The sequence below is a fragment of the Gekko japonicus genome, unplaced genomic scaffold, assembly GCF_001447785.1.
Source record: "Gekko japonicus isolate JY-2015 unplaced genomic scaffold, Gekko_japonicus_V1.1 scaffold2418, whole genome shotgun sequence".
In the NCBI taxonomy this organism is placed as follows: domain Eukaryota; kingdom Metazoa; phylum Chordata; class Lepidosauria; order Squamata; family Gekkonidae; genus Gekko; species Gekko japonicus.
Genome location: NW_015165315.1, coordinates 87,412 through 101,239, shown reverse-complemented (window position 1 = coordinate 101,239; position 13,828 = coordinate 87,412). Strand labels below are relative to the sequence as shown.

General features: G+C 43.5%; 1 protein-coding gene across 1 annotated transcript in view; it reads right to left on the bottom strand.

Moving 5' to 3' along the window:
• Positions 1–13,828, bottom strand: part of SYDE2 (synapse defective 1, Rho GTPase, homolog 2 (C. elegans)) — a 50,524-nt gene that overhangs the window by 15,592 nt on the left and 21,104 nt on the right. The window contains exon 5 of the mRNA XM_015410496.1: positions 11,797–11,923. Within this exon, the coding sequence (XP_015265982.1) occupies positions 11,797–11,923 (127 nt within the window). The remainder of the gene's footprint in view (positions 1–11,796; positions 11,924–13,828) is intronic.

Genomic DNA, 13,828 nt, shown 5'->3' with positions numbered 1-13,828 from the left:
CTTGAAGAAACTCACTATAAGCATCCAAGCTGAAACAAAATTACATATGCCAAGTGAACTGAATGAAGCTTGAAAGTAGCCTTGTTGCAAATGACTCCATCCTACTAGTTGTGGGAGCAATGCACGTACACACACACACTTCCAAACATACTCTCAAGTATTTACCAATATTTGTGCAAAAATATACAGGCACAGAAATCCAAAAATCTTATTTTATAAATGTATTGAAGTTCCAGCTCAGTTATCAGTTTTTAATTTAAAAGCCCCCCATATTGTTTATGAGACATCAACCAACTAGATACGCGTGGCCTGCTCTTTAATAAATAGCACTATTTAACACAGGATGAAAACAAAGAGAGCTGAAAGTATGAAAGCTCAGATACTAGTTGAAGTATCTGCCAAATAAAGGCCCTGTTAATCCCTGAACCATGACAGAAATACCACTGCTGAGTGTTTTTCAACAAAGCAGGACTTGTTGCAAGACTCAGTGTGCCTACCACAAATCCTGCCCTATGACCCAACTGTAATGTGAACTGTGTTCATTGAAGACTTGTTAAGAGCAAAATCCTTAAAAGTATTGAGAGGGATTCCATCTTGACTCCTCACTGAAAGGTGGGGGAGCTCAAAAAGCCCTAAGGAGTACATAATTTCAATGTCAAGGAATATTGGAACCAATCAGAATGCAAAGTCTCATTGTATAATCATGATGTGACACTAAAAAGCTCTTAATGAACTCTTAGAATTTAAAAAGAAAAAAAATACGCAGCTACTAAAAGACACAGGAACCCTGTTCAGTATTAAATCTGCCAACTGTACTGAGACATAAGAAAAATCAGCAGGCTAATGAGTGGCATTTTACACGCATATTTAGCGTAAAGACAGGGGATATTTATAGACCATAAAATATCAACTTTAGTGAACCAAATTGGCAGAAATTGATCTCTACACATTACAGGTTTTGGAATATAATGCTGGCAAACAAAGGCCCTCAGGAAGACTTATTTCACCTTGTTGTTTAGAAACAGTTTTGAAGACTGCAGCCAAATACACAAGTGAGAGGACAGGAATCTGACCTATATTTTAAAGCATGCAATTCAGAGGCACCGCTTGGGCCTTCTATTAATAGCATCGGCACTGAGCTATGCAATACAGTCACCTGGCATTTCCTTCTCAAAACACTTTCTCCTGCTTAATTCCTGAACAAAATCACTTGTGAGCCCTCTGACCCACACACCCCTTTCACTAAATGAGCCCAGTGAGAAGTGGCAGCTCTGTTTATGGACTTGCGTCTCCCAACAGCTGCGTTTTCCTTGATACAACCGCTGTGTCTGCATAGAATTAGAACAGGCAGCAAGCAGAAACACATACTTTCCACAATCCACTTCATTAATTTCTCATTTTTCAAACCCACTGAACTGTTAACTCTATGACATGCTTTACTCCAAGATAAGAATTCACATGGCTGGAAGGAGACATGATGCAGCACTATTAGAAACTAGCCAGCTTTCAAATCTGGCAGGGCACATTATTCTGAATCACAAGTTCACTGAATTGTGCATAAGCCAGTGCCAGCCGTAGCTGGATTTCTTAGTCAAGGTTTAATGATTAAATGTTCATTCTTTGACAAACTGGAGAGCTTTCCGTGGAGAAAATGCCTTGAGAATCTCTTGTGGGAAAAACAGAGGACAACTCACATTTAATTTTTTTAAGCCACCAGCAGCAAATAAGAAGCAGCTTTTTAAAGAGAATGATGCCAAGGATTCACCAAAATTATTTTTAACAAGTAACATGTTTATAAGATTATGCATAGGATAGAGCAGGTAGAGAAAGAAGTACTTTTCTCCCTTTCTCACAATACAAGAACTCGTGGGCACTCATGAAATTGCTAAGCAGTCGGGTTACTTCTTCACCCAAAGAGTGATTAACACATGGAATTCACTGCCACAGGAGGTGGCAGCGGCTACAAGCATGGATGGCTTTAAGAGGGAACTGGATAACAGGGCTCTTTTTGTAGAAAAAGCCCAGCAGGAACTCATTAGCATAATATGCCACACCCAACAGCAGAAACTCATTAGCATATTAGGCCACACACCCCATGTTACTAGAAGTGTGGTTGTCCAGCCACACCCACCTTTTGCTGTTTTATTCTAACTTGAGAGAGGGAGGGGGGAGGTGAAAAGAGGGAATTAAATAGGGGAAAGAGAGAGAGTAAGAGAAAACAGATGAGGGGAGGAAGGGGAGAGAGAGAGAGAGAGAGAGAGAGAGAGAGAGAGAGAGAGAGAGAGAGAGAGAGAGAGGTGGCACTAGCTCCAATTGTCCTTGAAATGGGAGGAAAGTTCTAGCAAGGTGTCAGGGGAGTGGGGCAAAGGAGCATGGCAAATTTTATAGAGAGGCTCAAAGGCCCACTCTTAAATGTATTTGAGATGAAACTGCAAAAATGCTTCCCGCTGATGCCTTGTATCCAGTGGTTTTGCTATGTAATGATGTTTGAACAGGGCGAGGGCAGTGTTACCTGTACTCACGATGGCATCATTTAGTTAAAAATAGAGATGAAAACTGCAGCAGCAGTAAACACAATTGCTAACATTGGTGACGAAGACAAATGTGTGGCCTTATGACACATTTCCGGTGATGTCAGGGGGTGTGGCCTTATGACACACTTCCGGTGATGTCAGGGGGTGTGGCATATGCTAATGAGTTATGCTAATGAGTTCCCCTAGCTCTTTTTCTACGAAATGACCCCTGCTCACCAGAAAAACTGGAAGGAGAAATCAAGTTGATATGAGAGAAAAGGAAGGAGGAGGGAAGGAAAGAAAAAAAAGGGGGGGAAGAAAGGAGGGGAAAGAAGAAGGGGGAGGGGAAGACAGAAAGAGAAAAAGAAAAGGGATAGGAAGAAAGTTAGTCGATTGGGATGAGGGGGGAGGAAGGATGATGTACTGGGTAGGCCACTGGTTTGATCCACAGGGCTCTTCTGATGTTCTTATCAGGGGAAGGCCTCGGCCTCTCTGCCCTGTTGTTGGCCCTCCAGAGGAACTGGCTGGCCACTGTGTGAGACAGGATGCTGGAGTAGATGGACTACTGAATTTGCTTACTTTGCAAAATCAGAGTGTCAACTGAAAACTTGTTTAGGAAGGGTATAATTGTGTTTCACACATCTCCTTCCCTGGGTCATGGGACATTCCAACCCCTCTTCTTTACAATGTCAGTTGGTGGTTTGAAGAATTAGCACCCACTGGAAATTATTTCGCTTTGTAATCTGTTCAGAAATGTATAGGAATTATTACAGGTCTGACAAGGAAGCATGGCACAACTAGATTCACAGCAACATCAGTTCCAAAGCAACTCCAGAACTAAATGGCACACAGAAATCCCTTAGAACCTCTGCCAGCCAAGTCCAATGAAAAACTATTTCTCTGCATATCTGTCTCATGTTCACCTTTCAAACAGGCTTAGCAAGTACAACTCTCACTCCTGCCAGGCTTTTTTAAACAAAGAGCAGACCAGTGGGCCATCAAGGACCAAACCCAGACATATTTGCGTAAGTGGAGAATATCCTTCACGACAGGCTGTTTTTAAAAATTGGTCACTATGCATGGCTCTGAAAAGTTGCATGAATGTGCATAGCAAGCTGGTGCTAGAGCACAGAAATTCCTCCTCCTTTTGGTCCATTAGGGTGTCACCAGTCTTCTGATCTCTCACTGACAAGCCCTGAGATGTGCATTGGCAACCCCCCCCCCCAAGCCCTGAGATGTGCATTGGCAGCCCCCCCCCCAGCACTGCCTGCCCCAAGAGCATGGCTGCAGGTCGACCCCCAGTCCCCCGCCCACCCCCGCAACCTCCCCGCCACAACAGAAGCAAAGCGGGGCTTCGACTGATGCTGATGACGGTGAAGTGAAGGCTGCAAAGGGCTGTCCCGGCTTCCCCCGGGACTCCCACTGGGAGAAAGGAAGGGCGGGGGGCCTGTCATGCCTGCCCCCGACCCGGTACCTGGGAGTTCTAAAACTGAGGACTCCATGCTTTAACACCATCGGAGGCACGGGAGTCTTTGTCAAACCTAAGTACCGGAAAGGATGAGCACCAGCCTCCAGAACAGCCTGCACCTGAAACCGATCAGGCAGTGCCTGGCCCCAGCAGCACGCCACCCGATTCTCCACCACCTGTCGACCGGCCGAGGGACCGGAGATGCCGGGACTTGGCAACCAGACGCAAAGAGGCACGCTTGCGCGGTTGGAGATCAATAAGCCTGGAGTTCTAGCGGGATCAAGGACTTCGCGACACAGTGCTAATGAGGCACTAATGAGTTAACAACCCAGCGAGCTATTTGAATAGGTCACTGACTGCTGGCTAATCGTGCTGGCAAACTCATCCCTCTGCACCTCTGACTCTGTTCCTGGTATCCGGCTACTGACTGACTTTCTGGCTCCTGACTCCAGTTCGCGTTTTGACGACCCCCTGGCTCTTGATCCTCGGCTCTGCACCCTGACTTCGATGCTTGCCTATCTGGACTCTGACTCTCAGTAACACTCTGACTACAGCCTGGCTTTATGTATTGGGACTTTTGCTCTCATTGTTTTGCTCTCTCTCTGGCTTGACTCTCAGACTGGACTGTGAACTCCCCCTCTCTGCCCTGCCCCACGGGCCCTGTCGTGACAGGGCCCGGGGGAGGGAAAGCCACCCCCATGGCAGCCCCCTCACACCACATTTACCCAGGGCAGTGGCAGCGGCAGGAAGGCTCAGCTAAGCAGCAGGCAGGCAGTGACACAGCGGCCGGATGACTGGCGCAGCCAGCGCCCAGCGAAGAGGAGGCCCAGTTCCCATGGCGGGGGCCAAGGATGAGCCCGGGCCCAGGAGCAAAGGCTGCGACCAGGGCTTGAAGGCCACCAAGAGGCCGGCCTGGGAGACATGGGGTGACAGATGGCCGGGAGGCACTGGGAGATCCCGAAGTGAGGCCAGCAGCGTGCCCTGTGGATGCACAGAGCAAGGAAAGGGAAAACAAGTGTGGAGTCATGTCCTTCCCTTTGAAGTCCCAGCTCTTCTGGGCATCACCTGCGAGGGCCCGCCCATGGGAGCTCCAAAAAGTGCAGCAGCAGCCATGTGCTGCTGCTGCATGGGCCCGGACTGAGGGAATAGTTGCCTCACACAGCTTGGGTCTCAACAAAAGCTTGACCGGCCAGCTGGCCAGCCAGCTTCAAGGGGAAAAAATACCTGTCTTACCTCTTGGGCTCAGCTCCCAGTGCAGCAACATCCAGGCTGCTGCTGCTGACCTCAGTCTGTAGGCTCAGGAGGTGGGACGCAGCAGTGGCCAGCAAGCAGATCACCCACCAAACGGGGACTGTTGGGAGTGGGCGGGGCTAAGGAGGTGAGGCAGGGCTAGCCGGAACACCAAAATAGCCCTGGATAAACATATGGAGCAGAAGTCCATCAGTGGCTATTACCCACAAGGTATAGATAGGAACTCTCAGTCTGGGGCAAGTGATGCTCTGTATTCTTGGTGCTTGGGGGGGGGGCAACACTGGGAGGGCTTCTAGTGTCCTGGCCCCACTGCTAAACCTCCTGATGGCACCTGGTATTTTTGGCCACTGTGTGACAAAGTGTTGGACTGGATGGGCCATTGGCCTGATTCAGCCTCCCACTCCAAGGGTCTATGGAGATTTCTAGTGCTCTTTTTCTTGGAGAAGATTTTATTCAGAGGTACCTCAAGGACACCTGGACTCATCAACACACATCTGTTCTTGGATAATTTCCAGATACCTCTCCTGACTGTGAACATTAAAAAATCTGAACCTCAGCCAGCAGAATTTGAGTCACTGAAGGAAGGTTCTGCAGTCTTTAAATTCACAAATCCATCCTGCCCATTTATTCTTACATGTGATGCCTCAAAGGTTGCTGTGGGGTTTTCACTAGAACAAACAGATGAACCGGGAAGACGAAGAACTGTAGCTTTAGGTGGCCAAAAATTGAATGAGAGAAAAAAAATACATTCAGCAACAGAACTAGAATGTGTAGCTCTAATGGAGGTTCTCAAAGCTTATCAGCCTTATTTACTGATACAGAATTCAGAGTTTATACAGACCACTGTGCTCTGCAGTGGCTACTTAGAAAGCACAATCCAGAAGACTTCTATGGAGTTGGATCCACAAACTGTCTGAATATACATTGACAGCTCATCACAATGTGGTTGCAGATACTCTACGCTACGCGGGAGCAGAGAAAATAGATGCAGCCTGGTCCTGGAACAACACTGACAAGGAGCAGTGCAAGGACCCTGATCAGTATATATCTCAAAAGAAACCTAGAATGGGGAAATGTGGTCTATATCAGGAAATATGATCTATTTATCCTGTTTCAAACTTACTTGTTTATGAGGGTCACACAGTTGTTGTGCCACCACCCTTACAGATAATAGCACCAGAATTCCTACATGATAATGAAACAGCAGGTCACTTGGGATATGAAAATATACTTCTCAGTGTTCCCTCTAAGCTGAGTTAGTGTGAGCTAGCTCACAGTTTTTTAGCCTCTGGCTCACACATTTTTGTCTTGGCTCAGGAAGAATGGCTCCAGGGGAAACTAATTTATGCAGTAGCCAAATCACTTGCTCACAACTTTAATGCCAGTAGCTCACAAAATAGAATTTTTGCTCACAAGACTCCACATCTTAGAGGGAGCATTGCTTCAGGTATAAGAATTTTTTTATTGCCATGCCAAAGAATGTTGCAGAATGGGTGCAATCTTTTCTCTTGTGCCAATAAAAGAAAGCATCAGCAAGACGAGAGAGAACCCAATCAGGGGACATGCCACCACCTGCAAAACCATGGGAATCCATTCCAGATGATCTGAAAGGCACACTACCAGAAAGGCCAACAGGGAATCAGTACTTGCTGCTAACATATGGTACTTTTTCAAAGTATGTGGTGGCACAACCATTGAAAAATAAGAGAGTGGAGACTGTGACAGTTGCACTCATGAAGCATATTGTGTTGCAGTTTGGCCCACCAAACTACATTTGCAGTGATCAAGGGAAAGAAACCACTTGGAAACATTTTGTTAAAGTTTGTTCCTTAACTAGCGTGTTACAGATCCTAGCAGCTTTTCCATTGCCTATGGGACTCATGTAGACAAAAACCAAACAGAACTATGGCTAAAGTGAGAAGGGAAATGGAAGAGATAAAATAGAAAATGTGGTAGGATTCAATGCAGTATTTTATCAGTTTCCGTCTGCTATAACAGCTGCTTCAATTCCTAGGATTTGGCCTTTGTGGTGCATGCCTTAAGTCAGGGTTGTCAAACATGCAGCCCGGGGGCCAGATCAGGCCCTTGTAGGGCTACAATCCAGCCCACAAGTCCCTGGCTGTTTCATGCTTCCTTTTCCAGTTATGCTGCTGCTACATCACAGCTTACTTTACAAGACTCTCTCAATCACACAGGATAGATAGGCAAGCCTTTCCTGTGCGATTGAGAGAGTCTGATAAAGTATTGGCTGAGGGGGAGGGAGGGAACCAGCCAGAGCTCGCTTCCTGGCCAGGCTGCCTTGATCGTATACTGGAGACATGTTTGATTTAAAGTTTTAAAAAATCTTTAATTGTATTTGTCTGTGTCCTTTATGAAGTTTATATCTCTGCTACCTGGCATTACATTTTATGACACACATGCCCGACCCAACAAGGTCTCATTTATGTCAGATCCGGCCCTCATAAAAAATGAGTGACACCCCTGCCTTAAGTAATCTCTTGTTCGGACTACTGTGCAACCCTCTTTATGGGTCTGCCCTAAAGACTGTTCACAAACTACACTTGCTTCAGAATGTGGAAGCCAGATTTGTTTCTGGTGTTTGCTGCAGAGAACATATTATGTCAGTTCACTCTACCCTTCTCTGGTTGCCAATATGTTTTCAGGCCAAATTAAAGGTACTCGTAAACAATGCTCCCTCTAAGCTATGGAGTCTTGTGAGCAAAAATTCTACTTTATGAGCTAGTGACATTAAAGTTGTGAGCGAGCAATTTGGCTACTGCATAAATTAGTTTGCTCTGGAGCCATCCTTCCTGAGCTAAGACAAAAATCTGTGAGCCGGAGGTGGAAAAAAAACTCACAGTAACTCAGCTTAGAGGGAACACCGCTAGTAAGTACCTTGAAACCACTGATAGCACAGGTATTTGAGGAACTGACTTTTCCCATGTATTAGTGCCCTACACAGTAAGATCTGCTGGAGATAACTTGCTGGTTGTTCCATCTCATTGGTGGCTGCCCCCTAGCAGACTACTGGTTGTAGCCCTCCAAACAGGGAACCAACTGTGTATGGGATCAATGAGTTCTGGGACCTTATCTTAGAATTGCCAGGTTCCTTCATTGCGCTGGCGGGAGGATTTGAGGGGTGTTCCGGGGCGGGGACATCACACAATGTGCTGATGTCACCCAGAAGTGATGTCAGCGTATTGGCAACGCTGGGGAAAACACTCTGCTTTTTGAGCAAAACTCTATGGTAAAAATGGCCTCAAACCACAGAGTTTTGCCCAAAATGCAGAGCATTCCCTCCCCCCAACGTCAGCGATGTGCTGACACCACTTCCTGGTGACATCAGTGAGTTGCACATACTGTCAGGGGTGGGGGGAATTTCCTCCTGCCGGCCAGCTGGCCAGAGGCCAGCAGAAGCCCACAAAAGCGGGGAATCCCCCGCCCCCACCTGGGGAATGGGATCCCTATCTTATCTTTAAGAGTAACCTAAAGATCCATCGGTCTATTCAGACTTATTTGTCACTTCAGATCTACTGCTGCTCATGAATGAAATGCAAATGATATTTTTTAAAAAAATTGAATATAAACTTTTCCTTCAGAAAGAAAGCTTCAGCTAGAGCTGGATCCTGCCACAATGGAGGGAAGTCTGGTTGCATACTTGGATACTGTGGTAACTCACTTTGAGAGTTCTACAAGTCATTAATCTTCTAAATAAAAACAAAAATCTGTAGTTGAAAGAATTAGGCCAAGAGTAGCCAGCTACTAGCATTCCAAACAGTAACATGCTAGACTACTTTACTCAGAAGGGCAGATCCCTTGTTTCACCTCCAAAACAGGAGTTTTATTATCTTTGTTATCTTCATCCATTGCAATCACATTCCTAAATATGTGTATTATAAGCAAAACCACTGACGTTTCATAGTGACATTTCCAAAGCCAAAGTATTTCCATGTTTCCATGTTGGGGGAAAAAAATCTATAAGTGCATGACTACATCTATGCAACTATTATTTCCCCCTCATACAATTGGTTTGCCTTCCTCTCCCCTTGTTTGCTGGCACACCAGCTTCTGCATATGTAGATATTGTGTTGTTTTGGCACTCAAAGAAGACTAGGCAAATTCATGGAGAATAGGCCTATAAATGGCTACTAGCCATGGTAGCTAATCGAACATCCATGTTCAGAGATAATATACCTCTGAATACCTGTTGCTGAGACAGACAAAGCAGAGTTGTTGCCTCATGCTTGAGTATTATCTGGGGCATCTGGATGGCCACTGCTGGAAACTGATTGCTGGACCAGACAGTATAATCCATCAAGACTCTTCTCAAATTTTACTTATTGCTTATTGCTGTAAAGCAAGCCTAAGCACACAAATAAAAGCAGCTGCAGAAGCTCAAATTAAAAGAGGCAAGATTAAAGCAGACATCTGACTCCCAAAAAACAGCCATAATTCAAATGGTGTTGCTTGAAAATATCCATCCCACAGGAAATTCCACTCTCAAGATTTGTTGTCATCCAAAATGAAAAAAGGAGAGGCAAACAAGAATTTTCCATAAAAAGAAAGCTATGAATGTTTTTATTCAACTGGCTGAAAACAGAATCAGAAAAAAGTATCAGATGAATCAAACCAATGCCTCAAAAATCCAATTTATGTATACCAGAGAGAATTCTCAGGATGCTATCCTTCAACTACATAATTTACACTGAGCTAAGAATGTGAGTTTTCTTGGCATGTATGTACCGCTGACCTGACTTGGTGAATAACACAAAAGTATTCAGAAGAAGGGGAAGAAGCTGCTTGGGGGTGCCTTGGAACAGGGAAACAGTGAGTAAGGAAAAGGATAAGAGCCTCTCTCCCGAGTCCCGCCCCACAGTAAAAAAATGCTGGGCATTGGAAAACTGTAGCATGTATTAGTAGAAGTGCTTGAACTGGCAAGGGGCACTGGTGGAAGGGTATTGCCCAATGCCTTTTGTGAACTATTGCAATTAGACAAGAGTCAAGCAGGAAAACACAAAGAACCTGCAACAAATATTTTCTACAAAATAAATTATTAAAACAGAAAGTTACATAACAAATTGCTATTGACTTTTATCTGTTCTCCAAAGTCTTTTCATGTTAATTATTTTATGTAACACTCATACAAAGAAACTGAAAACCTTGCACAGAAGATGTTAATTACAGACACAGAGGTCAGGTCCCAAAGACAAGTAAACTATACACTATAAATTCTGACCCAGCAATTCTAAAACTTGTTTGAATATTTCTATTAATTCATAGCCCCAGGAGCTACACAGGAGAGGACAACTTTGGAGGCATAAAGTCCAAACCTGTATTATTATTATTATTATTATTGCTTAACACTGAAACAATCTAATTCAGTAATACATCATTTGAATAATCTCATGCATTAATTTATATTCCTTATACTGATTCCCTAAAAAAAACAATCATAGTCACCCCAGACAAATCTATGTCTCAAAAGCCAACTAAACAAAACCAGGCCTGTGCTGAATTGAGGTAGTTATCCTTCCCCCTCTTCCCAGCTAAGGTGTCTATGAAAGAAGAATGACACTAGGGAAGAGCTACATAATGGGCCTACCCACCGGATTCCTGGGTGCTACTAGAATTGTACAGGAAAAAGCCACAAGGAAACTGTAACTATGCTACTGTAGAAAAATATGAACTACACGGAAGAGCAGATGAGCACAGAGCAGTGTCAGGACCTGAATTTCAAGAAAGCTCATTGTTTAGAAATCAGTCAAGTAACCCAATATTAATAACAGACATCTTTTATCTTTGTTAACAGTATCACATTAGAACTTATAATCCCCCTTGCAGTAAATCAAGTTATGAAATTGCTGTGCATAAATATAGATAACCTGTTATGCTCACAAGAGGGAAAAAGACAGATAATATCATATGATGAAATCGCATGAATAGCACAAAGTCACCTCTTTTTGGAATATTATACACACATACACATTTCTTAAGTTTGTCACCTTGTGGACACTGATAGGGTGGGAAGGGAGCAAAAATGTTTTAAATATAAATAAATAAATAGGTGTATACCCCCTCGATGTCACAAGAAGTTGTACTATTGACTTCAAAAGGCATTGGGGGGAAACACATCACTTGCAGAAGAAACATGTAGCTTTTAGCAAAGGCTTGGATCCTCTAGAGGATTTCTGCTTAACAGGGGTATCTTTGCTGCTTCCCCCCCCTTCCCACTGTAGATCTCAGATTCCCCCCTCATACTCTTCAGGAGATGTCACACAGCAGCAGCACCTCAGGGATCATTTTGGACTGCGGCAGTTGGGGGAGGTGAAGAAGTCTTCCCCCACAAATGCAAATCCCTTTCATTTTCAGAAATTACTGGTGAATTCAAGCCAAAAATAGTAACTGTTTAGACTTTATCTTAAGAAGTATTTTCAAGACTTTCTTACATAGTGTAATATCTAAGCTCCATCTTGGTCCAACAAAAGGAAAAAACATTACTTTTACAGGGACATTCTGTATATTTTAACCATATATTCACCTCTTTCTTAAAAACAAGTTCATTACCTGTTATCACATTTATATCTGGGTACTGGGTTTCACAGAGAGTGACCGCTTTGCTATCCTTTTCAAATGCTTCTCGGAGCTCTTTCTTGACAGCTGCTGAGCCACATAAACGGTACAGGCCTACAACCTAGGAGCAAAATCATAAACCTTACCACATGACCCAGGTTCACCATTTAAGGAGTATCAAAAAGTTAAATGAAATATCAAGCATCAGTACAATTTTAAGTAGGAGGGTCAGGATATCAGTACAAAAATCCAGAATCTTAAGAAGTGGGATACAAACAGCCTCTAGCATTTAGTGTATGGAGGAGGTTTTCACCAGAAAAAAACAATCTGTGTTGTATTAAGTATACTGCAGATACTAAAAGAAAAGTAAATGAAAATCAGATTGTGGGTTGGATCTAACTAGGTTTTCTGCAGATGAAAAAGGGAAAGGATCCCCTTTAACCATCGAATTTTTTTTTTTGCTGGGGATCATGGGATATATATGTACTAAAGCTATAGGAGATGGGGCAGTAGGAAGGAGGAGAGTTGGGTGAGACTGAGTGAAAAAACTGGCTGGATCCAACCCAATGTTTCAATGTAGCTCTGATTCCCAGCCAATATGTAACCCTCAAAAACTCAGCTTTAGGGCATTTGTAGTTTTTCTGGAAAGAAGTCTGAAAGGTTATTTTTAACTGGAAATCCCCCCTCAAAGAAGCTAAGTCAAAGAAATAGGTATTTAGGATCCATTTCAGACCAACCTTATTTTTAAAATGTATGCAGTTCTAAGACTACTGAATTAATAAGTGTCATGTTATTATTTTAATAACACTAACACAATTTTACTCTAAGAGCTTTTCAAGTAGCAGTGTTACTTCACAGCTGGTTTATAGCTCTAAGCCAAAAGCGGAGAAGTGATAGAGCAAGGAATTGGTATCAGTTAGTCTGGGAGGTTCACATAGCAGTTGCACATCTGGATATGCCACCAGAACTGCTCCTTGATCTTCCATTAGTCAGGTCTACAGTACTATATTACCCATTCCAAAATACCAAAGAAACAATTTTTGGCCCTAAGATCAATAAGGAGCACCATCTTACAAATATCCACCTCTGTATCTCACTTAGGAATGTAAGTGTATACAGACAGGTATTCTTGGTGACTGATCTTAACTATAGAATGCCTTCCCATGAACACTCAAATGCCTCATTTACATATGGAGCACAATTTGTTAGAATACTGAAGTGGTAGAGTGAGATATCACCTCAGACTGTGGGGAAGGGGAGTTATATTATGGATGCCCCCCCCCTATGTTAGAACTCCCAGATGATTTAAAAAATAGCAAAGTGGGGGGAAATTTCAGCCCTAGACTTTTGCATCATGCAATTGTTTTCTGTTTACAAGGAATTACTGACATAATGGAACTCTGGAAAATCTAACCCCTCGCTTGCAATCTGGATATAGTCCTTTCTACCACCTCAGTACTCTGGCATGCTATTAGCACTTAGTCTGCTGTATGTGCGCAGGCCACAGCCTGACAATCTTCCAGAAGTGTAAGCCTTTCTTTCTTTCGTTCTTTCCTAACTTCTGCGGATATTTCATAGCCAGGGATTTAGACAGAGAGAGGAATAAAAGAGCAGTGTTAACCATTCAAATAGGCTTCAACACTGTAACCCATTTTAAGCTTTCAGAATTGAGCATACATAAATCAAATATAGGCACAAATTGCCTGAAGTGGTAGAATATAATAGTCCCATTATGAGTAATGGTGCAATAAGCAATAATAGCAGTTACACACTTTGAACTTACCATGTGGTGACTAATTCCCACAGAAGCAATAAAACATGTACATTTACTTTGTCTATCAACACTATTTACTACAACTTGAGATTCAACATGTAAGTTAGCTTGTAACGCTGGAAGCTAGCTGTCCAAAAGTCTGTTTTCCTCCCATTCCATTCTATATGCCAAATCCTGAAGACCATCCAACACTTCAAACTTTATAGATGTGTTGACCCCCTGGAAGGTTCGGATTCCTTTCATCCTCTTTCC